Consider the following 27,499-nt stretch of genomic DNA (forward strand, 5'->3'; position numbering starts at 1 on the left):
GCTTAATAGCATTTTTTTCTATTTTATTGCTTATAAGTGAAAAATGAAAGTGGAGAACATTTATAAGTGTGTAAAAAAGTAGACTGAAGAGCAATACTACTTACCAAGTTTATATGACTTAAATAAAAGTATCCAGATTAGGCTGTATCTTTATTCAGGTTATTTAATGAAATTAACAAAAAAAATGTTTTGCTCGAAATTAGAGAGCATAAAATTTTTAAATTGCCAATTGAACATTTGAATCACATTTATAATAAGGAATTAGAAGAAAACACTTCAGCTCATAATGTGAAAATATATAATTCCATTGAGAAGTCTTGTGGAAACTTTCTTGTTTTTTGGTTAGTACCATTTCATGAATTATAATTCAGAAGCTTCTTTTATTTTTGTCATTCACCTTTTAAATGTCACATAATATGTGTAGATTGTTGGCAGTATGTCACTGTGATGATTGGCGTGATAATTATAATTATAGCTGGATAATTTAAAGTTAGAAACTAATAGTTTAGCTTCTGGTTTCTTAAGTTTTAGAGTTGAGAATTTCTCTCATTTAATTTGTTTTCCTGAAGTAATGATATGGTATAATAAAGACTCTCAAGTTTTGTTTTGGTTCTTTTCCCATGATGATTCATAGAGTTTTTGGGGATTCAGCAAAAGATTGCCTTGATGGCTACCATTAGGGATGAATGAGAATGAGGCTGTGCAAATGGAGTTACATGTTCTTCTAATTCCCTTCTTAACTAATATACCTTCTGTTTCATATGTTACATACCTAGTAAGGTTTTAGCAGCCCAACAAATATTTATTTAGCATCTACTACATATGTGACTGAACTAACTCCAGTAAAATGAAGATAATTCACAAATGAAAACAAAGTTGTTAAGTATACTTTTCAGACTAGTTGAAAGATTAGACAAGTGTAATTATATGCAGGGTGCATTGTCAAACATGGCATTATTTTAAAATATTCTGGAAATTTGAAAGAGCTTTCATTCAGTTGAGGAAATCAGAACAAAGTTTATGGACCAGGTAGGTTGGAGTGTAAGACTGAAACAGGTAGTGATTTGGTTTGTAAATGAGTGAAAGGGATTTTCCAAGTAGAGAAAATTTGAGAAACAGTGGTCTTACAGACATAGAATGTGGTTCAGACATGAATGCAGCGAGTGAACTGTAGTGAAGGCCAGGTAGAGGAGCTTATATGCACACTAAGTATACTATGAGAAGTCCTGGACTAGTGGGTATTAAAAAATAGTATGTTTACAATCAAAGGGATGGTGATCTAAACAGACTGGTGTTTCAGCAAGATTAATATGACAGTGGAGTTTGTGGTGGGAAAACAATATATTTGTGAAAACAGTTTTTTAAATTTTGTTTGTAGCTAATTTGAGATTTTGATCTTTGGTTTTATCTTATGAAATTAAAGAGCAAACCGAAGAATCGAAGGTATCCATTGATATTATCATCTCAGGGAAATCACCTTTCTCAAATGAAGAAAGAAAATATGCGGCTACTAATCAGAAGGAAGTCTGTGTTTTGATAACACCACTTAAATCTAAAAATGTGATAGAGCAAAAATGCATGAAGTATAATGTATCGTCTGGTGCCGTTAAAGCAGTAACAGATTTTATAGTGCCAAAGCATCAAAAAGAAAGTGAATCAGACTTAAATGAAACTACATGTCCAATTAGTAAGCCCAGAAAGACTTTCAAAGATGTATATGAGAGTGACGTGGGTCATACAAGCGAAAACAAGGAGGATTGCATTGAACGTGATATACTCACTGTCAACCAGAAAATAAAAATACCTAGTTCTAATAAGAAACAAACGGTCACCTCTGACTTTAAGAACAATACAAAGTTGTTATCAACATCGAAGAAAATTGAAAAAAATCAAGTAACAAATCAAGATTTGTCTGCTGACAAGAGTGAAACGGAAAAGAAAATTAGAATAAAAGCTGGGGATATTAAGAAGACCACAACAAGAAATACCAAAGAAAGAGTAGTTCACCAAAGAAAAAGCAGAAGGAACATCACTGGAAAAATTTCAGCGACCTCTGAATCTGAAACTGAAGAAAGTGAAACTGAATTTCATATCCTAAAAAAGAAAGCTAGATGTTCTGCTGAAATAAATTGTCAGAAATCTGATATTAGGAATGAATTACCAATTATTAACAAAATGGGATCTGGTGAAACGAAGAGGCATTCCTTAGAATGTTTACCTGGTTTAATTCTGGATGAAGAATGGAATGAGAAGGAATTGGAGAAGCTTCATTGGTAAGTAGTTAGATTTGACTCTGAAATATCCTGAGTGGCCACAAAATAGTTGAAGACATGAAGAATCCAATGAGGGAGTGATTTAATGGTTTATAATCATTAAAATGGAATATGTCATCCAAAAACACATAAAGGAAAATTACAATTTATACAGAGAATGGAGGGAAAATATAGATAACTGCCATCTACATGTGGCCATTTATATAGTATACATATGAGCTTTTCATTCCCATTTAACACATTGTATGCAGGAAACGTATTTATACGTTTTACGTATTTATACGTTCTACCAGTGTAGTAGAGCGCGGGACACATATTAATATGTTTTTTATAGACTAGTGGTAGAATGCGGGTAACGTATAAATACGTAAACTAAAGTTATTATAATTTTACTGAACGTTGCCATTTGCGCAAAAAATTAGCAAAAATGGCCCATGCCACCTGTTAGCGCGCAATAAAAACTACCCGCAAACAATGTGTTAATATTGCAAGCATACACCTCCCCTTCCCACCCCCCATCTACTGAAGAAAAGTAAATATGTGAGGGGGTGGATGTGTTACTTGTTTGTGGTGATCACAATGTATGTATCAAATGAGCATGGGTAGACTAAATATATATAATTTGTCAGTTATACCTCAATAAACCTGAGAATATATTTCAACATAGACAAATGCTGCTCTCTCACAGCCTCACATTTTAAGAAATCCTATATAATAAAGATGTAGTATGCAAATGGTCATTACGCCGTGAAGCATAATGACCGACTGCATAACTACTGGATCACAGATCAGCAGAAGGGTGGGGCAGTGAGCTACAAGTGGGCTGTGGAGAGCTGCAGGAGGGGGCAGGGTAGCAAGCTATGAGGGGGGCAGAGGGAGCTACAGGAGGGCGGGGCAGCAGATGGAGAGCTACAGGAGGGGACAGAATAGCAAGCTATGAGGTGGGGGTGGGGGAAGCTACAGGAGGGTGACAGCGAGCTACTGGCGCATGGATTCCTGTACAGGGCTACTAGTATTTTATAATTAAATTCACCATTATAAAATCTTCAAACACAGATTATTTAATGGTCCCCCCCCCCTCCATTTATTTAAAATTTTTTAAAAATAGATTTCAGAGAGGAAGGGAGAGAGAGAGAGAAATATCAGTGATGAGAGAGAATCATTGATTGGCTGCCTCCTGCACGCCCCCACACTGTGGAACAAGGCCACAATCCAGGCACGTGCCCTGATCGGGAATCCAACTGTGACCTCCTGGTTCATAGGTCGGCACTCAACCATGGAGACATATTGGCTGGACTCCCTCTCCCCTCAACCCCCCCATTTATAGAGAAGAAAATAGCCCCAGAAATTAGGTGATTTTTCCTAGATTTCATAACTACTGCTGCTGATAACTGGATTTGGCTACATGGACTTGACAAGCAATATCAGTGGTCTAGTAGTATTACAAGCCATAATTGAGCAATGAAGAGTGAATGGGATAATAAAGACAACTTAGAGAAACAGCACAAGAAGTTTGGCAATGGTGGGAATAGAAAAGCATAGGTGATAGAGTGTGAAGAGAAGGAATACGTGTGTTTGGTTGCTTGCTTAATTTGTAATTTGACTCATTGCCGTAGTATGGTGGTTTGCTGATGGGAATTATCTAATAGAAAGGAAGATATGAGTGGTAAAAAAGAGAGGATAACTTAGAAACATAGCAATTCAGTGTTCCACTCCTTTTTGCACCCCCAAACGTTATAACATTTGGAATTCATTTTCAAATCTGCCTTCTTTAAATGTTCTTCTGAAGGCATCTCTGTGCCACTATACTCTTCCATTTTCAATTGCCTAAATGTAACTTCTCTTCTTCTGGCACAGAAGGTAATCTTCATTCTTATTCTCCAGAGTGTTTGGGTTGGGTGCTTTCTTGCTTCTCAATGATCTTTTCCTTCCAGAGTTCTAACTTCTTTCGATGTACAGGGACTTCCAACTCTGTATCTTTGGTCTTGAATTCTTATATTTAGACTAGAGGCCCGGTGCACGAAATTCATGCACAAGGAGGGGGAGGAGTGTGTGTGTGTGTCTCAGCCCAGCCTGCACCCTCTCCAATCTGGGACCCCTCTCACAATCCAGGACTGCTGGCTCCCAACCACTTGCCTGCCGGCCAGCCTGATCACCCCCTAACCACTCCCCTGCCAGCCTGATCAACACCTAACTGCTCCTCTGCCAGCCTGATTGCCTCTAACTGCCCTCCCCTGCTGTCCTGGTTGCCACTAACTGTCCTCACCTGCAGGCCTGGTCACCCCCAACTGCCCTCCCATGCAGGCCTCATCGCTCCCAACTGCCCACCCCTGCAGGCCTGGTCCCTCCCAACTGCCCTCCCCTGCAGGCCTGATCTCCCACAACTGCCCTCTCCTGCCGGCCAACTTGTGTGTGGGAGTGATGGTCAATTTGTATATTACCTCTTTATTATATAGGATTTGTATTTTCCTTTGCCTACTGAAAATCTTTACATAAGTCTCACCTACATCTCTAAATATATCATAAACCAGACTTATTTCCCCTGTCTGTACATGGCCTGACATTCCTATTTCTGAAAAACGTAATTCTTTCAGTCAGCTAAGTTTACACTTTTTATCGTTACTGATTTTTTAAAAATTTTAACTAGTTCCCAAGGAGCTATAGATCTTTTCATGGGGTCATTTTCTATCTGCACCCTTTTTCTTGAGTCTACTCTTTTTCAGATTTTTAATGCCTTTTGCCTGAACTATGGAAGTAGCCTTATATTTAAACTTCATTCTTTTCATATATGTAATCTGTTTTATACATCTTCACATTAGTCTTAATGTATGATTGTGGTTCTGACAGATCAGAAACTTTCATTGCATTCTTACTAATCTCCAAATTCTATAGATTCTTTTGCCTTACATTGTCAGCATATAATAATTGACCTCAGTTATTATTGCCAGCTGTATTCTCCAATCATTTCCTCATAATAAAGGTTCTCAACCTTTGCTGTATATTTATATCATCTAAGGCTATTTTTTAATGCTTGAACTGCTGTTCCCAGTGAGATGGAGAAAGCATACTCCATTCTAGCTTCTACTGCACAGCTATAAAAACAAGACAATGTATACAGCAGCTTTTTGTTGACTTAGAAAGATAAATAGTAGCAGACCAATTCAGGAAGACTAAAATTTAAGTACTACCCAACTGGCTGTGAATTTCTAGTTTTTCCTCTGATATCACCCAAGCTAAACTCAAGGCTGACTAAACTGGAAGTGAGCACGAGGGCATGACAGAGTTAAAAGAAGCCCTCCAGTTCTGGAGCAGGAAAGGGGATTACTAAAGCTCAGAACATTAGAGGAAATGCTCCAGTTCTTTCTTTTTCTCCTTTCTCATATCCCAGTCCATGCTGTCCTACAGGGATGAAAATCAGTGGAGCAAGTGGAGCCCACACATACCTAAACCCTGAAAGTGGGAACCTTCCTCTCAAATAAGAGAAGTAGCACTCTCAAGAGGGTGGGCATGTTGTGTTTTTGTCATTTTGTCCTGTGCTTGTTTCTGGAGAAAGGAGCTGTTTGTCAAACTTGGCCGCCTTGGCAGGAGGCGCCTGCCTGCATGTTCTCACCAGGAGAATTGTTCCCTTTGCAGTCCTTGGATATGGGCTCAGGAACCTTAGCCTCAAAGAACGATGGAGGGGGGAGGGGGTGTGTGCAAAGAAAAGGGGTCTGGGACCCATCAGTGTCTGCATTTTACCTGTGAATCCCGCCAGGCCTCCCACCCTCCAGGGCAGGAGAGAGGAGGCCGCTGGTGCTCCCCATGCATTTGGGGCGCGGTACCCAGTTACTTGCCTCTCAGTGCGAGCAGGACTCCGGCCTGGCTTGGGTTCAGTCACCACATGTCTCCGGAGGACCCCTTGGCCACCGTCTTGGCGCAGAGAGTGAAGGCGCCTTCCCTGGGCCTGACAAACCCACCTGAACGTGGCCTCCCCACCTTTGTGCGAAACTTCACAGGTTGGGGTGGCCCCTGCTTGCCCGGCCCACGGGCAGCGTGACTCCACGATGCAAGGCGAAGCCCAGGAGCACTTGGGGCCCGCGTCACTGACCGGGGCGGGCAGGGTTTGCCAGTGTGTGGCTCTTCCACCCTCTCCTGCAATTCACTGCACTTTCCAGGTGCCTCCTCCTGGGATTTCCCTCTTCTCGGGCTCTCCTGGCCCCTAAGGCCTCCTTCCCTCCAGGGCCCGCGGTCCGTCCGGCTAAGGGTTGGGGGTTCTTCCTCTGGCCTCCGCCTGTGCTTGGCGCCGGCACTGACCCCAGGCGGGAGCCAGGCTGGAAGCCTGGCCGCGCAGCCTGGGCCTGAAGCCAGCAGCCCTTGGAGGGCCCCGTGCCTGTCCATGTCCACTCGCAACCCCGGCCCGGGCTTCTCACCGGAAATGCACTTTATTACACTTTGGAAGGCTGGTAGGACACTCGCAGACTCCTCGAGCTCTGCTTCGAGCAGGAAGGGGCGCCCAGGAGTGGGCCCCGTGTCTCCGGTGGGCGGGCCAGGGCTCGGGCGAGGGGAGGGACACCGCTTGCCTTCGCCCCAGCCCCCGCCCACCCCCAGATCGCACACGGGAGTGGGCCCCGTGTCTCCGGTGGGCTGCGAGGGCTCGGGCGAGGAGATCAGCTATTGCTTTGCCTGACCTCCCACCCCCAGGTCGCACATGGGGGCCTGGGTGGTGACTTGCGCTGTCCTACCCTGCCTGCAGTATGCAAATTAGCCGCCATCTTTGTTGGCGGTTAACCACCATCTTAGTTGGCAGTTAATTTGCATATCTCACTGATTAGCCAATGGGAAGCATATCAGAGGTACAGTTAATTACCCTTTTTGTCTTTTATTAGATAGGATAGTCTGTTCTATAAACTGTAATACTATAATGAAAGCAAGCCAAGCATAACACATAACCTGGAATGTATATGAACTCAGAGCTCATCTTTCAATATATTTAGTACCAGCAATATTTGAGCAACAACATAGAAAAGTTGGTCATGTTAGAGCCCCCACCCCCCAAAATCAAATCACTGATTTGTTGGACTTGGGAAGAAATACCTTGAGATTGGAGATAATTTTTCAGATTAAAACAATGCATCTACTAGATGTTAAATTATGTCATCATATTTTTAAGCAGTAGAGTAAGTTATTGAGTATAGGGTGTATCTTCTTTCCAAATAGTTAAGAAGAATGATTTTGGTAAAATTCCTTTAGCTCAGTAAATCTGATTGATTTAGTGGTATGCATTCAGGTTTTGTTTTGTTTTTTTCTTATTCTTTAACTGGATTTGGTCTTCCATAGTGCTTTTGCATCTCTTCCCAAGCACAAACCTGGTTTCTGGTCAGATGTTGCTATGGCTGTAGGTTCTAGATCTGCTGAAGAATGTCAGAGAAAATACATGGAAGATCCCCAAGGAAATGGATTCCAGAAACATGTCACTAAGAAAAAGCCAATCAGTCCCAAAGGCCAAAAGAATGGTAAACTTTGTAGTAAATAGTTTTTTCCTATTTTTCTGTATCAACTTATAATAACTCACTAGATGTATTTTACATATATATATATATATATATATATATATATATATACACACACACACATATATATATATATATATATATATTTATACTAGAGGCCCGGTGTACGAAATTTGTGCACAGGGTGTGTGTGTGTGTGTGTGTGTGTGTGTGTGTGTGTTCCTAAGCCGAGCCTGCACCCTCTCCAATCTGGGACCCCTCAAGGGATGTCTGACTGCCCATTTAGGTCCGATTGGCATCTGGCCTAAATGGGCAGTTGGACATCTGCCTGCCTGCCTGATTGCCCCTAACCGCTTCTGCTTGCCATAATCGACGCCTAACTGCTCCCCTGCCGGCCCAATTGCCCCTAACTGCCCTCCCCTGCAGACCTGGTCCCCCCTAACTGCCCTCCCCTGCAGACCTGGTTCCCCCCCCAACTGCCCTCCCCTGCAGGCCATCTTATATCCACGTACGGTTGGCTATTTTGTGTGTTGGAGTGATGGTCAATTTGCATATTACTCTTTTATTACATAGGATATCCAAGTGTCTTATAGATTTTTTTTTATTGTTTTTAGTTTTAGAGAGTGGAAGGGAGGGAGGAAGGGTGGAGAGAGAAACATCAATGTGTTGCCTCTAACCTGGGCCCCGACCTGGGCAGGGGATTGAACCTGCTGCAGTGGAGATATGTACCCTTGACCAGAAATGGAATCCAAGACCCTTCAGTCCATTGGCCGATGCTCCAACCACTGAGCCAAACCGGCCAGTGCTGTAGATGTTTTCTTAAAACTTTAAAACTAGAAAGAATTGCAAAGATTATCTGTATTTGGATTATCCTAAGGATCCAATTTAATTTCGGGCCACTTGGGTAGGGTCCCCAAGGCAGGTTTTTTGCTTTTTGTTTTTTGTGTTTTTTTTAAAATATATTTTATTGGTTTTTTTTTTTTTTTTTACAGAGAGGAAGGGAGAGGGATAGAGAGTTAGAAACATTGATGAGAGAGAAACATCGATCAGCTGCCTCCTGCACACTCCCACTGGGGATGTGCCCGCAACCAAGGTACATGCCCTTGACTGGAATTGAACCCAGGACCCTTGAGTCTGCAGGCTGACGCTCTATCCACTGAGCCAAACCAGCCAGGGCCCCAAGGCAGGTTTTCATTATCAGAATAAATGGCTTCCAGGAGTGCACTCTTCTGCCCAAGGTTTATTGTAGAGAAGTCCTATTCTAAACTTTGGGGTGTGTCCATTATCCCTGTCATAATTAAATGTGCTTTATATTTTAGCAACATCAATAAATTAGGTATCAGTAAGAGGAGTACGGGAGATAACCTTTCTCACAAGATTAAGACTTTTTTAACCAAACCCTGCCCAATCTTACATGTATGTTCTTCAGGAGTGTCTTGCGGGCTAAGGATATCTCACAGATCCCAGTGTAGAAAGGATCCCTTGTTATAGAAAAAACCTGTATATAATAGAGACTGAATTTACTTAATATGAATGCACAGTTTAGATTTTGTCAAGTTTGTTAACTCTAGAGCAGTTATTCTAATGACCAGGTTCTTACCAATATGTTTTGCTGACTCTTAAGGCAAGAGAGATGATTCAGATAAGAAGCAAACTATTAAGATAACTGCCAAAGTGGGAACTCTTAAAAGGAAGAAGCAGATGAGGGATTTTCTGGACCAGTTGCCAAAAGATGACCATGATGATTTTTTTAGCACAACACCTTTTAAGAAACAAAGAGTGCTGGTAAGAGTCTTAAATGCATGATATTGTTTGTTTTTTTTTAATTGTTTTCTTTATATTAATTTTTATCTTATTGTTATATATGGTTAGTGTTCATCCCTAATATTTAGGTGAAGGATTGATAGTCTTCACAGACATGAGCCAGTACAGGCCATTCTCATCATTGTATAGAGTCTACCCTTCAATGCGGTTCCAAGGTAACATTTGTAGAACCAAAAAGAAAACCCAGAAATATGCCAAATGTATATATTTAAAATTTCATATACAATGAGACAAACTTTTTTTTGAGAGTGATAAAAGATTATTACTCACTGTACAGTAAATTACTATAAAGTAAAATCAGTGACAGCACAAGATTGACAGGTTTGAATGTCAAAGAATTTTTGTAGTATCAAAAATCACATAACTACAAACTTCATGATTAGGATAAAATATTTGCAACAAATAAAACAAAGCCAATAATATGATATAAAAAACTCATTTTAATGTTACTATGTAAGTATACCTTCTAAATTACAGAATAATTTAAAAAATAAGTTAAAATATCCACTAACAAAAAGCAGTGGGGATGTTGATACAGTCATGCATCAGTGGATGCAGAGTTGAATCATACCTTTGGAATGATTCAACATATGAGAGCCATAAAGATTAATTCTACTCATGGGAGTTTATCATAAAAAAAAATGAAATGATGCCAAAAATCTTCACAAAGATAATAATCATTGCAGGTTTATTTTTATACAGAAAGAAATACACCCTACAATCAATCCATATATCAACTAAGAATATTCTTCATAAACATAGTGAAATACAGTACAAATATTAAGTACAAATTTGAAACTGTTAAAGATATTAAGATTAAAGTAGTACGAAGATAGATGGATCTAGACAGCTGAACTATTAAGTGTAAAAATTGAGTTTTGGTGAGCTAGATGTAAGGGTACTTTTTTCATCTACTCATGTTTTTATTGATTTTTAGAGAGGAAGGGAGAGAGGGAGAGAGAGAGAGAGAGAGAGAGAGAGAGAGAGAGAGAGAGAGAGAAACATCAATGATGAGAGAGAATCAATGATCGGCTGCCTCCTGCACACCCCACACTGGGGATGGAGCCCACAATAAACTTGGAATCAAACCGCAACCTCCTGGCTCATAGGTCGTCACTCAACTACTGAGCCACGCCAGCCAGGCTCATATACTCATTTTTTAATATTGTTAAATAATCTTCAATTTTTAAAGGCTACATAATGCTTTAATAATTTAGTAACATCATTATCTGGGCCCCCTTTTATCTATTCAGGTTATAAAGGTAGGTATTTTAAGGGAGCCATCTGAGGTTCTTACTGTGTTCTCTGCACAACAGTGTGGTCCTTTGGGGCTGTACCCATTATCTTATTCCACCATCATTTCAGGTTCTATATATGTTTTGGCCAAAATGTAATAGTCTCAACAATTTAAAACTAAAGGTAATACAATACAAATAGAAAGCAGTAAAGTAGTTCATTTTCTGTGGCATAAGTCCACTTTTTGTATGGTTTTAATATAAAGGTAGGTAAAATCTTAAGGATTGAATTATTTATTGGATATATAACTGTATACACAAAAGGTTTAATACTACTTGGTACTATTCAGTAAATGAATCACCGTTTTATTTTGTTCTGTCTACACAGAGGTCAGCAAACTATGGCCCATGGGCCAAATCTAACATACCACCTTTTTTTGTTAACAAAATTTTATTGGAGCACAGACAGGAACATTGTTTACATGTTGGCTGTGGCTGCCTCAAGCTACAACCAGCATAATCGTGTAGTTGTGACAGAGACTGTATGGACCACAAAGAGAAAATTACTTATCTGACTCTACCGAACACATTTGCTGACCCCTGGTCTATACAACTTTTAGAAACAGGTATCATTGTCTTCATTTTACACAACCAAGTTTTTTAGAGGACAAGGCTCTCTTCTTTGCCTACTAATATTTTTCATTATCTCAGAAAATTATAAGGCAGAAAAAACAAAGCCCTCCAAAAAAATTTTGTGATGAAGAATTTGATCATTAGGGGTGCCTGCTGATAATGAATATTTGTATTCTAGTTGCCAAATTTCCAGTACAGTCAAGAAGAGGATATTCTTCCAAATATGGACAGAAATCCAACAACTCCATCCTCAGTTATCTTTCCACTGGCAAAAACTCCTCAGTGTCAGCATGTCAGTCCTGGAATGCTAGCCTCTATAAACAGGTAAATATTTATGCATAAGATACTGTAATTCTGTGCATCAATATTTAACATTTCATGAGTTGAAGAGAATAAATGTCAGTAATGAGAAAAGTCATTATATATTAAAAATCAAGAATAGTTCCTAGAAGTCAAGGATGGAGAGTTTCAGCAAGCAGGTGTGTTATTCCATAATGTTGGGACACAGCTCACACTTTACATCATGACAAAGTCCCACTGGATCAAAGTTTTACATGTGAAAAATTAAACTATAAAATATACCTAAAATAACCTTGGAGAATTATTTTATAGTCTTAGATTAGTGAAGGTCTTTCTCACTATGATGGAAGACCCAGAAGCCACTAACAAAAAGAATGTAGTCCAGTATATTAAAAAAAAGTTTCATTTGGTACCTATCAAACATAAACAATCAAAGGACTGAAAAAAAATGACAGTTGTTGGAGAGGATGTAGAGAAAAAGGAACCCTCATACACTGCTGGTGGGAACATAAATTAGTACAACCATTATGGAAAACAGGATGGAGGTTCCTCAAAAAAAATAAGAATAGAGCTATATGACCCAGCAATCTCTCTTCATGGTATCTACTCAAAAAATGAAAATTTGTAAATATACCAGTACCCCTATATTCATTGTATTATTCACAATGGCCAAGACATAGAAACAACCCAGGTGTCCTTTGATGGATGATTGCATAAAGAAGATGTGTTACATATATACAATGAACTCAGTCATAAGAAAAGATGAAATATTGCCATTTGTGTCGATATGGATGGATCTTTTGTGTGTGTATGTGTGTGTATATTGATTTTTAGAGAGGAAGGGAGAGGAAGAGAAAGAAAAACGTTGATGTGAGACCAGAACATTGACCAGCTGCCTCCTGTGCACCCCCCACCAGGGATCCAGCCTGCAATTTGGGCTTGTGCCCTGACTGGGAATGGAACCAGTAACCTTTTGTTATATGGGATGACACCCAACAAACTGAGCCACACTGGCCAAGGCTCCCTGGATAGATCTTGAGTATCATGCTCATTGAAATAAGTTGGACGGAAAAGGCCAAGAGTCATGATTTCACTCATCTGTAGGATATAAAATAGAAAGCAACAAATGAATGAACAAAACAAAAGCTCATGAACACATGGTAGTTACTAGAGTGGGTAGAGGGGTCAAATAGATGGTTGCAGGAGGAGACTAAATTTTGGGTGGTGCGCACAATGCAATATACAGATGATGTATTATAATGACCATTTGAAACCCATATAATCTTATTAACCAATATCATCCCAATAAATTTAATTTAAAAAAACCACAAATGACAATTTGAGAAAGGAATATGTGGAACTCATCACAGGAAAAAGGCTAATTTCCCTGATACAGCACTCCTACGAATTTGGAAAGTCATTCTCATGAATTACTAGCAAAAAGGTAAATTAGTCAATCTCTGCAGGCAGCAGTTTGTCTCTATATATACCAAAGTTATAAATGCACATGCTCTTTAACTTAGTAATCCTACTTTTAGAATTGTGAATGTTCAGCTTATTCCTTGAAATATTATTTATAATGGCAAAATACTGAAAACAACTCAAATGTCCATAAATAGGGACTAATCAAGTAACTTCTGGTACATTATATAGCTATAGAAATTAATGAGGAATTTCTTTATGTACTATTATGGTAAAATGTCCACAATATAGGAGGTGAAAAAGTTATATACATTGAATTATGTGTTGCCATTTATGTATATAGGTATGATATACATGAGAGTGTATATGTGTATACTTGTACATAATTGTTTTAATTAAATATCTGTGAAAGGATACATAGAGAGAAAACTAAGATATCTTGGGAGACTTTGAATTTTGAACTATACAAATATAGGAACTATCCTATATAATAAAACCCTAATGTGCAAATCGACCGAACAGCAGAACAGCAGGTCACTGTGATGCGCACTGACCACCAGGGGGCAGATGTTCAGTGCAGGAGCTGCCCCCTGGTGGTCAGTGCGTTCACACAGGGGGAGTGCCATTCAGCCAGAAGCCAGGCTCATGGCTGGTGAGTGCAGTGGTGGTGGCAGGAGCCTCTCCTGCCTCCACAACAGCCCTAAGGAATCTTCAGGGGATATCCAATTGCCGGCTCAGGCCCACTTAGGGGAGCGAGAGGGCACAGGCCGGGCTGAGGGACCCCCCCCGCCCAATGCATGAATGTTGTGCACTGGGCCTCTAGTTTGAAATATAAATACTATCAAGAAAAATGGGGATGGCCAACAGTAAAATGTTACACAGAAAAGATGGAAAGTGATAGGCCTAAAAATAGGCTATCCCATATGCTGATCTAGTAAGAACAATCTCCATAGAGTGTGAGGGGCAGGAGCCAAATGACAATGATTCAAAATACTGTATTCAGTATTCTCAATGAAGCCTGATGGAACTTTAATTTGCATTTATTTGACAAAAACAATTTTCCCTATCCATGCACAAATAATTTTTGTTTACTTGTGATTTAGTATTTAGTGCAGGTGAAAGTATATTGAGAGGATCATTTTGGACAGTTTTTGTTAACCACTTTGGCCAAATGAAAGGCATTAAAATACTAATTCCTTTTGGCCCTTTAATTAGTGAGTTCTGCCCTGGCTGTTGGACTGTCAGCCCATGCACGGAAGAGTGGCAGGCTCAATTCCCAGTCAGAGCACATACCCAGGTCATGAGTTCAATCCCAGTCAGTACAGTCACGTAGGAAAGGCAACCAATTGATGTTTCTTTCTCCCTCTCTTTTCCTCTCTCTCTCTGAAATAAATTTAAAAAAGAAACAACACATACCCCCAATAATATAATTACTGAGTTCTACAAAAATAAAAAATTGGGGCAAGTAGACATAGACATTTGTATGAGCAAAGATGTATATCACAAAGCATAATACTGAAAATTTGGAATTAGAATTCAATGTCCAATAGTAAGAAAAGTTAAGAAATTAGGAATTGTCCATATAATAGAATAATATGTAACAAAAGTCATGCTTCAAGAATTTTTAATGACAGAATAATGTTCAGTGAATAAAAGGTTTTAAAAGCTAGGAATCAAAACTACATTAATGATCTCAACTTACATAACACATTCGTAAGAAAAAGGAAATTACTTGACCAAAACATCACCAGCTATTATCTCTAAATTATAGAATTATACTGGTGTGGGTTTGTTTTTAATCACTTTTACAATTAAAGAAAAAGGACATTTTTTCTTATAGAGCACATGATGGACTCATGTAATGAATATATTTCCTAAAACTTCTTTTCATATTTTACTTTTTAAATATATTTTTTATTGATATCAGAGAGGAAGGGAGGAAGGATAGAGAGAGAAAAACTTCAGTGATGAGAGAGAATCATTGATGGGCTGCCTCCTGCACGCCCCACACTGGGGATTGAGCTCGCAACCCAGGTATATGCTCTGACCAGGAATGGGATCATGACCTCCTGGTTCATAGATTGATGCTCAACCACTAAGCCAAGCTGGCTGGGCTTTTTTCATAATTTAAAACATGAGTTTCCTAGGCCTTCTTCACTATTTCTTCAATTGAACCAGCTTTAGTTGACTCCCTCCCCCCCCCCTTTTTTTTAACAGTTTTAAATTATGAAACAGTTTTTATTTCAGAAGTGATTCCTTTGTACAGGACAGCAGACTCATGAGATAGTGATCCTGAACTGGCTAGGCTTATTCATTTGCTACACAACAATATTTGTGGTACACATTACATTTTTTTTTCAATCTTTTATTTTTAATTAATTACATTTATTGGGGTGACATTGGTTAATAAGATTCTTTAGGTTTCGCCGAAACCGGTTTGGCTCAGTGGATAGAGCGTCGGCCTGCGGACTGAAGGGTCCCAGGTTCGATTCCGGTCAGGGGCATGTACATGGATTGTGGGCACATCCCCAGTGGGAGGTGTGCAGGAGGCAGCTGGTTGATGTTTCTCTCTCATCGATGTTTCTGACTCTCTATCCCTCTCCCTTCCTCTCTGTAAAAAATCAATAAAATATATTTAAAAAAAAAAAGATTCTATAGGTTTCAAGTGTACATATCTATAATATACCACCTGTATACTGCATTGTGTGCCCACCATTCAGAGTCAAATCATCTTCCATCACCATATATTTAGTCCCCTTTACCCTTTACTTACCCTCCCCCAACCCTCTTCCCTCAGTATCCACCATACTGTTATCTGTGTCTGTAAGTTTCAGTTTTATATTCACATGAGTGAAATCATGTTGTTCTTAGCTTTTTCTGACTTATTTTGCTTAGCATGATATTCTCACCATCCGTGTTGTTGCAAATAGCAGAACTGCATCTTTTCTTATGGCTGAGTATTTTTCCATAGTGTGTATGTGCCACATCTTTATCCAGTCGTCTGTAGGAGGATGCTTTGGTTGTTTCCATGTCTTGGCCATCATGAATAATGCTACAATGAACATAGGAGTGCATATGTCTTTGCAAATAAATGTCCTGATATTTCAGGTAGATACCCAGGAGAGGGATTGCTGTGTCATATGGTAACTCAATTATTTTTTGAGGATCCTCAATACTGTTTTCCATAGTGATTATACCAGTCTACATTCCCTCCAGCAATGAAGGAAGGTTCCTTTTTCTCCACAACCTCTCCAACATTTGTTACCTATTTTATTGACAATAGCCATTCTAATAGGTGTGAGGTGATACCTCATTGTAGTTTTGAGTTGCATTTACCTAGTAGCTAGTGAGGTTGAACATCTTTATATTAACTCCTTGACAGAGCTATTTGCAGATACTATTGCCCATTTGCTTGGATGTCTTTTTGTTTTGTTATTGGTTCCTTTTGCTATGCAGAAGCTTTTTAGCTTGATATAGTCCCATCATTTGTTTTATTTCCCTTGCTTTTGGGATCAAGTTCATAAAATGTTCTCTATAACCAAGTTTAGTAGCTGTTTTTGTCTATATAGTATATTGTTTCAGATCTTATATTTAGGTCTTTGATTCATTTTGAATTAATTTTGTACATGGGGACAAGCAGTAGACTAGTTTCATTCTTTTGAATGGCTTTCCAATTTTTCCAGCACCATTTATTGAAGAGGCTTTTCTCCATTGTGTGTTTTCAGCTCTTTGTAAAAAAGTTTTTGCCCATATCTATGTGGTTCTATTTCTGGGCTCTCAGTTCTGTTCCATTGGTATGTGTGTCTGTTTTTCTTCCAATACTATGCTGTTTTCATTATCGTTGAGTCAGGTAGTGTGACACCTTGGCTTTTTTCGTTTTTCTCAGGATTTCTCTGGCAATTAGGGGTCTTTTGTATGGTTCTATACATATCTGATTATTTTTTTTGTTCTATTTCTTTAAAAAATGTCAGTGGTTATGGGCTCATGCACTGAAGGGTTGCAGGTTTAACCCTTTGAGTGCCAACCAATATCCTAGGAACTATGCTAAAATTGCCAAGGTATTTTTTGCTGATTTTACTGCAGTTTAGGAAAAAAATTATGAATCACAAGTAAATGAAGTTACATATTCAAAAACTTAAGGAAACCTTTACTACATTGACATATTTAGCAATATCATCATCCTATCTAATAAAAGAGAAACATGGTAATTAGCCGTACATCCGCCACCCTTCCCATTGGCTAATCAGGGTGATATGCAAATTAACTGCCAGCCAAGATGGCAGCCGGCAGCCAGGCAGCTTGAAGCTAACATGAGGCTTGCTTGCTTCAGTGACGGAGGAAACCAATGTTCCCCGCCTGACTTGCCGGCCTCTGAGCTTGCAGTTTGAAACATTGTTACAAATATAGAAGCTAAACAAAACCCCAGAAACCTGCTTTCAGCCAGCCAGGATCTCAGAGCTGGAGTTGATAGAGTGTTTCGATTATAGAACCCAAACAAACCAGATACCTGCTTTCAGCAGCAGAGGCCTCAGAACTGGAGCCAGAGCTAAAGCTGGCCCAGAATAAAAAAAAGAAAGAAAAAAAGGAGCATTTGGGAACTTCAGTCACCCGCCAGCCTGAAAACAGCCCTCAGCCCCTCACTCAGACTGGCCAGGCACCCCAGTGGAGACCCCCACCCTGAAGGGGGTGTTACCAGCTGCAAACAGCCATCATCCCCTCACCCAGGCTGGCCAGGCACCCCAGCGGGGACCCCCACCCTGATCCAGGACACCCTTCAGGGCAAATCAGCCAGCTCCCACCCATGCACCAGGCCTCTATCCTATATAGTAAAAGGGTAATATGCCTCCCAGCACAGGGATCAGCGTGACAGGGGGCAGCGCCCAAACCCCCTGATCGCCCTGCGGATCTGTGTGTGACAGGGGAAGGCGCCCCAACCACCTGATCAGCCCTGCTCTGTGCCTGATAGCGGGGAGCTCCCCAACCCCCTGATCGCCCTGTGGCTTTGTGTGTGACAGGGTGCGGCACCCCAACCCCCTGATTGGCCCTGCTCTGTGGGTGACAGGGCGTGGCACCCCAACTCCCCCCCCACCCCCCCAACGGGCCCTACTCTGTGTGTGATGGGGTAGAGCCATAACCTCCCCATCGGCCCTGGCCTGAGTGTGACAGTGGCGGCGCCCCAACCCCCTGATCGGCCCTGCTCTGTGTGACAGGGTACGGAGCCCCAACCCCCCTGATGGGCCCTGTTCTGTGCGTGACCGGGGGCAGCGCCCCAACCCCCTGATTGGCCCTGCTCTGTGCATGACATGGGGGAGCTCCCCAACCCCCTGATGGGCCCTGCTCTGTGCGTGACAGGGGGGAGCTCCCCAACCCCCTGATGGGCCCTGCTCTGTGCGTGACAGGGGGTGGCGCTGCAACCTCCCCATTGACCCTGCCTTGAGTGTGACGGGGCGGTGCCCCAATCCCCCAATCGGCCCTACCCGGAGCGTGACTGAGGGTGGCATCACCACCTCCCAGTCTGCCCTGCTCTGTGCATGACAGGGGGCAGCGCCCCAATTCCCCAATTGGCCCTGCTCTGAGCCCGACCAGGGGCTGCACCTAGGGATTGGGCCTGTGCTCTGCCACCCGGGAGCAGGCCTAAGCCAGCAGGTCGTTATCTCCCGAGGGGTCCCAGACTGCGAGAGGGCACAGGCCGGTCTGAGGGGAACCCCCACCCCCCAGTGCACAAATTTTTGTGCACCTGGCCTCTAGTCACTAATAAAAGCAGACTTAGAACTGGACGCCATTTCGAAGCTTTGATAGCTTCCGGCACTTTTGGCGAAAGACAGGAGGAGCGCGATTGCGCTCTTGGGCACTCTAGGGGTTAATACCTGACCCAGGTCACGGCACCTGTGGGAGGCAACAAATGGATGTGTCTCTTTCACATCAATGTTTCCCGCCCTCCACCCCCACCGTCCACCTCCACTGTCTCTAAAAAAATATTCTTGGGTGAGGATTGATCAAAAAAAGAAAAAAGTCATTGGGATTTTTCTGGTGATTGCATTAAACCTGTATATTGCTTTGGGTAATATGCAAGAGTGTTTGTGGTACACATTATATCTCAATACAGTTCACACATTTACAAATTTCTACATATCACACCTTTAAGGTTGCTCCCAAATAGTCACAAAGGAACAGATAATCATATAGGATATCTTGGAGCCAAGAAAAAGAATTAGAATTGGTGCTCAGCTGGTATTTACTGGGGGGGTGGGGGAAGACTAGGAATTGTAGGGGAAAATGAGAACCACCATTCTGTTTGGCTTTAATTTTCATCTGTAAATTATGAATCAAGTCTGTATGCTAGGAAAGAGGGTTAAGAGATAAGGTATATCTCGGAGGGGAGGGGAAGGGGAAACAGGAACAGTTTAACCAAAGAATTCATATTCATATATGCATAACCAATGGATATAGACAATAGTGTGGTAAAGGCATGGGAGGGGCAGGGGCTGGGAGGAGGGGGATGTAGAGGAGGGTGGGGGGACATTTGTAATACTGTCAACAATAGGATAGCATTTAAATTAATAAGAATTATAAAAGAAAATAAAAAATAGATAAGGTAAAGCCCTGACGTGTCACAGATTCCATTCCCTGCTCAAGGCACATACCTGGGTTGCAGGTTGGATCCCCAGTCCTGGTTGGGGCTCATGGAAGAGACAACCAATCAATGTGTGTGTCTCACATTATTTCTCTTTCTCCCTCTCCCTCTCTCCCCCTCTCCCCCTTTAATGGGAAAAATATCCTCCCATGAAAATTAACAAAAAAAGAGATAAGGTAAAAAGAAATGAAAAAAACTTCATAGATGTACACTGAATTGAAGACTCAACACAGTTTGATGCTATAAATTAATTAAGGGTTTTCATCACCTTAAAGTTATCAACTTCAAGATTCAATCTGGATTAGGGAAGGAAGTGATCAGGAGAAAGGAGTGAAAGCTATAACAAAAGGGAATTCAGGGATAAGAAGTCACAGTGAGTTTGGAAAAAGCAACAGCAGCAAGACAGAGCCTGGAGAGAGCACAAATGGGACAATGAACATGCAAATCCATAATTTCCCAGAATATTCTTATCTGGTATTTCCATTTCCTTTAAATCTTCGAAGCTTTTTGTCCATCTTCCTTGGTACACCATTGTCTTTAAAAATGTTAGTGAAAACGCACTTTTTAGAAATTGAAACACTAATTTTGTCAATTGTTCAATCTATGGATAAAATTATGGTAGTTAATGTTGACTTGCAATTATTTTGTATTCAAACAGGAATGACTGTGATAAATATGTTTTTCACATGCAAAAAAAACATAAAAATAAAGGTGGTGTTGTCTGGGGCAATATCAAGAAGAAAACAGTAAGTATTTTTATTCTTCACACCAGATTTATTCAACGTGTATTTATGGAACAACTATAATACATGGCAAACTGCGGGAGTTACAAGTTATGTAACAGGCCTCACCCTCAAGTTACTTATAGCCTAATTAATATAAGTAAATGGTAATACGAGGTTGTGAGTGAGGTAAGTACCTAAGTGCTGTAAATTACATTTGGCAGGTGATTGACTATAGTATTTGAGGAAAGTGAAAATGGTAAAAATTTTCATTCAAAGAGTCAGATAGGGTGGGAAAAGCACTTACAGGTCAGGGAAGGACATTTCAGGCAAGACACGAAAGCGTATCTGTTCAGTGACTGGGGAATCATCCAGACTGAGTTATGACTATCTACACTAATAAAAGAGAAACATGGTAATTGTACAACCGCTACCCTTCCCATTGGCTAATCAGGGCAATATGCAAATTAACTGTCAGCCAAGATGGCTGCCGGCAGCCAGGCAGCTTGAAACTAACATGAGGCTTGCTTGCTTCAGTGACGGAGGACTCCAACGTTCCCCGCCTGCCGCTGCAGGCCTCTGAGCCTGCAGTTTCAAACATTGTAACAAATATAGACGCCCAGAAACCAGCTTTCAGCCGGCTGGGATCTCAGAGCTGGAGTTGATATAGAGTTTCGAGAACCGAAACAAACCAGATACCTGCTTTCAGGAGCGGAGGCCTAAGAGCTGGAGCCTCAGAGCTAAAGCTGGCCCAGAATTAAAAAAAAGAAAAAAGAAAAAAAGGAGCAGTTGGGAGCTTCCGTCACCCGCCAGCCTGAAAACAGCCCTCAGCCCCTCACCCAGACTGGCCAGGCACCCCAGTGGGGACCCCCACCCTGAAGGGTGTGTGACCAGCTGCAAACAGCCATCATCCCCTCATCCAGGCTGGCCAGGCACCGAGTGGGGACCCCCACCCTGATCCAGGACACCCTTCAGGGCAAACCAGCCGGCCCCCACCCGTGCACTAGGCCTCTATTCTATATAGTAAAAGGGTAATATGCCTCCCAGCACCAGGATCAGCAGAGCCGAGAGGCCTCCTGGCACCGGGATCAGTGTGACGGGGCAGCGCCCAAACCCCCTGATTGCCCTGCGGCTCTGTGTGTGACAGGGGACAGGGCTACAACCTCCCTATCGGCCCTGCTCTGTTTGTGACAGGGGAAGGCGCCCCAACCCCCTGATCGGCCCTGCTCTGTGGGTGATAGAGGGCGATGCCCCAACCCCCCCTCCCCCCACGCCCCCCACGGGCCCTGCTCTGTGTGTGATGGGGTAGAGCCATAACCTCCCCATCGGCCCTGGCCTGAGTGTGACAGTGGCGGGGCCCCAACCCCCTGATCGGCCCTGCTCTGTGTGTGACAGGGGGCGGTGTGCCAACTCCCCTATTGGCCCTACTCTGTGAGTGACAGGGGGGAGCTCCTCAACCCCCTGATGGGTCCTGCTCTGTGCGTAACGGGGGGGGGGAGCTCCCCAACCCCCTGATCGGCCCTGCTCTGTGCGTGACGGGGTGGCGCCACAACCTCCCCATTGACACTGCCTTTAGTGTGACAGGGGGCGGTGCCCCAACCCCCCAATCGGCCCTACCCTGAGCGTGACTGAGGGTGGCATCGCAACCTCCCGATCCGCCCTGCTCTGTGCATGACGGGGCGGTGCCCAACTCCCCAATCAGCCCTGCTCTGAGCCCGACCAGGGGCTGCACCTAGGGATTGGGCCTGCCCTCTGCCACCCGGGAGCAGGCCTAAGCCAGCAGGTCGTTATCTCCTGAGGGGTCCCAGACTGCGAGAGGGCACAGGCCGGGCTGAGAGACCCCCCCCCCCCAACCCCCCGAGTACACAAATTTTTGTGCACCAGGCCTCAAGTTATAGAATAACAAACTTCATCAAATCCCGTGCAGCTTCTAAATGTTTTTGAAATTCAGCTAATATACATATGTAGATCAATATTAAAACTATAGAAAAAATTTTAACTCAGCTTTGCTTTAATAATGATCTATATCCCTTTAATAAAAAATTGAGAGAATCCTTTATCCTCTTGAATTAATTTTAAAATTTTGTTTGATTTTACTTTGGATAACATATTCATTCTAGAAAAGCTAATTCACCTCAGATTTCCTCAAAGTTAATAACTAATCTTAGAGAATGATAGTTTATAGTGGTAGTAGAATGCGAAATGACTGCCTTATCCCCTGAAGGTATATTCCTTCTGACCAAGTTATGGACACCTCTTCCTCCCTCACCCATGTTGAAATATTTATATTGTATACTTGCCTAGAGTAAAATTCCTCTCAGAGAGTCTGTAAACTAAACATTGGGATTAATCACATCCAATCTTTGTGGGCTTCACGTGTCCACAGGAAATGATACCTCTGGGGAGCTTGGTTGAAAATTAGCCTGGAGACTAAATTCTTCAAAAGAAATCTCTGTAGGCAGCCTCCCTCTTGGTGTTTTCAGATTCCCCTTTTCGTCTCACATTCCCTATGAAAATGAAATTTTGGTTTGTTGTAAAGGACCAGGAATCACCTTAACATAGTGAGAAGACTTGTCTTATAGTGTCTGTTTTGCCAGTAAGAAGTTGGGTTGCCTCAAACTTTAATGTGCATGGCAGTCACCTAGGGATCTTGTTAAATCTGATCTAGTAGGTTTGAGATTCTGCATTTCTAGCAACCTCCAGGTGATGCCCCTGCTGCTGATCCATGGACCATACTGAGTAGTAGCAAGACCCTAGTCCACTGTTCTCTGCAAAATGAGAAACAGTTCATATGGATAGAGGTATAAGGACCTATTAAAAGCTTATTTCTCTGTATTTCTGACATAATTTTAAATACTTTTGTTTTTCTTAATGGACTATCATTTGAGCTTCAAAATTATATCTTTGTGATTTAGCCCCATTTTTTCATAGATTAATACTTTGTAGCAAATGTGTGAGAATAGAAAGAGCAAAGGATTTATGTAGTGTTAAAAATTCAGATGTCAAGGTTTGACTCCCTATACCAGCTTTGTGGTGAAGGAAGCCACTTGAGCTTTCTAATTTCATTTTTTTCATGTATCGTATGAACTGAGCGTCATAATGATACTGGTTTCTCTCACCAAATAACTTTGAGAGCTAAAAAACGTAATAATGTTTTGACTCATTTCACAGGGAAAAAATTATTTACATCACAATCTATGAACATGAGTTTGTATCTCAAACGTTTTAAAAATACTTCCCTTCGCATAGTGGGTATACTGTTATATTTCCTTTTCTATTACGTTTCTTTTCCTTTTTTAAAGATAATCAGCTATGGCCAATAGTTTTTGTTTTTTGTTCTTTTTTACAAACCCTTGTGTCAAGGGCTGACTTTCAGTAGATCGCAGCGAGGGAGCTGCTCTGCTGCGTAGGAAACCCCGACCCAGAAGCAGGTCTACGAATGGTTTAGTGCCAGGTTCCCCACGAACTTGTGTTGCGTGAAGGGCAAGGGAGCGGCCCCCTTTCCGGCCGCACCCCGTTTCCCACCAGTAGTTTTAAAAGCACTAATTATGTAAGCATGCATTATACAGTTAAAGCTTATGATATAAATTGCCATTGTAGGAAAGATTTTAAAGTACAGAGAATTTTAAAATGTTGCTAGTATAATGTCATGGCATAAGTACTTAGGAGATTTGGCGACTTTCAGAGGCCCATAGACTCTTTATTAATTGCTGTTGCATAAGTTTGTAATGTGGGAAACGACATTGAATAAGTCATAGTTCTTGCCCCAAATAAATTCAACTTAAAAGAGAATTAGACATTTCATGGATAATTATATTATGACTAGAGGCCCAGTGCACGAAATTCGTGCACTTGCGGGTGGGGGGGGGGGGTTTGTCCCCTCAGCGTGGTCTGCGCCCTCTCACAGTCCAGGAACCCCACAATTTAATAGCCCCAAAGACTCACTCCGCAATGGATCACCCCCACCGAGGGAGGCCCCACCCACCCATTGTAGGCCTGTGGCCTGGGCCTCCCTCTGTGGGGTGAGCATGGCGTGATTGCCCCTGACCAATCGTATTACACCTGCCTTGGCTGGCCTGGCGCCAGTGGGTGTCATAGCGTGGTCTTCTAGACCACGTTTGACACGCATAGCCTTTGGCCGTTGGGTCGATTTGCATATTACGCTTTTATTATTATAGATTAGGTGTTGTTATAAGTACTCTGGGGATAAAGCAGGCTTAATTTTGTCTAGATTTGAGGCAGGCTTCACAGAAGGTACCATTTTTCTATTAATGTAAACTCTTTTTGTAGGTGGAAAGTGATTTTTCAACTCCATCAAGAAGAAAAACCCCACTTAACAAAGGTAATACACATTTCTTTCTTTAGTAGCTCAGTTCTATTATAGAACAAGTCTCTTTATGAACATGGTACTAAAATTAACTGTTGTCAAATGGGCAGACCTACCATTTGATATCTTATAGTTATTTTTATTGAAATTACTTTTAGAAATATATTCAACATTTTTATTAAATTCTTCTTAGGAGAAAGCTCTACTATTGGAAAACTTTTCACTAATGCTATGGAGTCTTTGGATGAAGAAGAGAAAGATTATTATTTTTCAAGTTCTGATTCTGCATAGTAAAAGTGAGAAAATATTTCCAGTATTTTTATCAAGAAGCAGACAGTTATTCGTACCTTCATTTGGAGTACCTATATTTTCTTTATAAGTAGCTTCTTTTGAAATTGTGGGCTCCTTGTCAAAGGTTCTATTGTTTGTATTCAAAGGTAAAGATCCTTCTATATAATATTCCTCATTGCTGCAGCTTACTAAAACTATAAGGAAAATTGTGTTGCTTGTTGTATAAATGGTCTCTCATGAGCATCTAAGTCTGTTTAAGAAAATCATGATCCAAACTGAATTTTTAAAATCTTTCAAAAAAATGTTGCTACCCTTAAAGAAGTAGGTTGGGGGGAATAAAGGATAGATTGTACTAGTAGCTACTGAATTGATGAACACTTGAAATTAGCGTTTTTAACCACTTGGTATGTAAGCCAAAGTTGATACGATGTTTAAATTACTTGTTGTTGAAACTTTGTTATGCTTTCTTTTCTCCCAATTGTTTTTCTTAAAACTTATGATTGGCATACCTATGAACCTATGTAAATTTTAATTTATTGCTTTTTCCGTATTTTATTAGTGTCAGAGAACAGATTTTGTTGCAGTTCTTAAGCCTTATTTACATATTCAGGCATGGCATATGTAAATATTAAAAAGTATTAAAGAGACTAGACTAGACAAACATTCAAATAATAATAGGTCTACCATCATAAGGGATTATTATGTTGTAGTAAACATTGTTTTCAAAAAAAACTCTTTAGCTTATTCTGCCATTATGTTTTAAAATTTGCCATAGAATATTCCCCTCTGGTTACAGTAATTGTTCACCTACCCTTCTCTCCAATTAGGTTGTTCAAATAAAATTAGTTTGCTTTTATAATATTTGTGTTTTGGTTTTTTTTAAACCCAGAATTCTTAAAAAGATACATTTTCTTGTGTCTTAAAAATTTAGTCAATAATAATCATTTCTATAACATAGGATTTATAGAAACACAAGACTTAAAAAGAATAGTGCAGTTAGAGCATTCTCCTTTAAACTTCCTTGCTTGTTTCTACCATGAAGACTTGACAGAGAGATGTAGGATGGAACAAAGGAAGGTTATTTTAGAGTAGCTCTAAAAAATAGAGTTGTAGAATTTAAGTTGCCAATATTTAATATAATGCCATGCTGCTTGATGTTAACAGAAGGTGTTTTAGGAGTTAGAAGCTGCTTAAACTGTTAATGGGAAACAAAAAGATAATTTTGAAATAGCATAGACTGACATAAACCAAAGTGTGACCACCACCACCACCACATTCATTGTGTCCTATCAGAACAACTGTGTCCTTCCCAGTCTATTCTATTGTAGCCCACCTGCCAATTTCCGAGTTAGTCCCATTTCTTTTCATCAGGCCATAAAATAAGCTAGTAGGGTTTAAGGCAGGGGTGGGCAAACTTTTTGACTCGAGGGCCACAATGGGTTCTTAAACTGGACCGGAGGGCCGGAACAAAAGCATGGATGGAGTGTTTGTGTGAACTAATATAAATTCAAAGTAAACATCATTATATAAAAGGGTACGGTCTTTTTTTTTTTTAGTTTTATTCATTTCAAACGGGCCGGATCCAGCCCGCGGGCCATAGTTTGCCCACAGCTGGTTTAAGGTAATCTCCAAATAAGACTTAAAAGTGGAAAAGAAATACTTTAAGGACTCAAAAGAAAAGTAAGATGGACGGATAATAGGGTTGATAGTTAAGTGCTATGTGCTATCAATGAGAGCTATTGCAGCTTACCTATGAATAGAGCTCTCTACACAGCAAGCATTCTATACAGAAGGTCCTCAGGTTACATCAGAGATCAGTTCCTATGCCTCGACATAACGCGATTTTCGCCATAAGTCAGAATCCACCTACATAAGCACCTATGTCACTCACATGGAGCACATACACAGCAGTAAGGAAGTGAAACAGTAAAAAAAATTCAAAAGACAACAATTCCTGATCTTGTGGTAAATAAATAATAAACATAAAGCACATACGTACATACGTCGAAATGACAGAAATTTTTTTTTTTTTTAATAAATAAATGGGCCCTAACCGGTTTGGCTCAGTGGATAGAGCATTGGCCTACGGACTAAAGGGTCCCAGGTTCGATTCTGGTCAAGGGCATGTACATTGGTTGCAGGCACATCCCCAGTAGGGGGTTGCAGGAGGCAGCTGATCAATGTTTCTAACTCTCTACCCCTCTCCCTTCCTCTCTGTAAAAAATCAACAAAATATATTTAATAAATAAATAAATAAATAAATGGGAGATGGCGATGTAACCACGAAACGACGTAAGTCAAGTCGAATGTAATCTGAGGACTGTCTGTATAATAAAAGCCTAATATGCT

The 27,499-nt window shown here is 41.0% G+C and overlaps 1 protein-coding gene across 1 annotated transcript in view; it reads left to right on the forward strand.

Annotated features, from left to right (window-relative positions):
* MIS18BP1 (MIS18 binding protein 1) overlaps positions 1-26,007 on the forward strand; it is a 60,718-nt gene extending 34,711 nt beyond the window's left edge. Inside the window, exons 11-17 of the mRNA XM_081087239.1 lie at positions 1,424-2,273; positions 7,590-7,765; positions 9,387-9,547; positions 11,633-11,778; positions 20,469-20,556; positions 24,823-24,874; positions 25,053-26,007. Coding sequence (XP_080943365.1) covers positions 1,424-2,273; positions 7,590-7,765; positions 9,387-9,547; positions 11,633-11,778; positions 20,469-20,556; positions 24,823-24,874; positions 25,053-25,150 — 1,571 coding nt within the window. The 3' untranslated portion in view covers positions 25,151-26,007. The remainder of the gene's footprint in view (positions 1-1,423; positions 2,274-7,589; positions 7,766-9,386; positions 9,548-11,632; positions 11,779-20,468; positions 20,557-24,822; positions 24,875-25,052) is intronic.
* The last annotated feature ends 1,492 nt before the right edge of the window (positions 26,008-27,499 follow it).

The sequence above is a fragment of the Myotis nattereri genome (assembly GCF_964212035.1).
Source record: "Myotis nattereri genome assembly, chromosome: 1".
Classification (NCBI taxonomy): domain Eukaryota; kingdom Metazoa; phylum Chordata; class Mammalia; order Chiroptera; family Vespertilionidae; genus Myotis; species Myotis nattereri.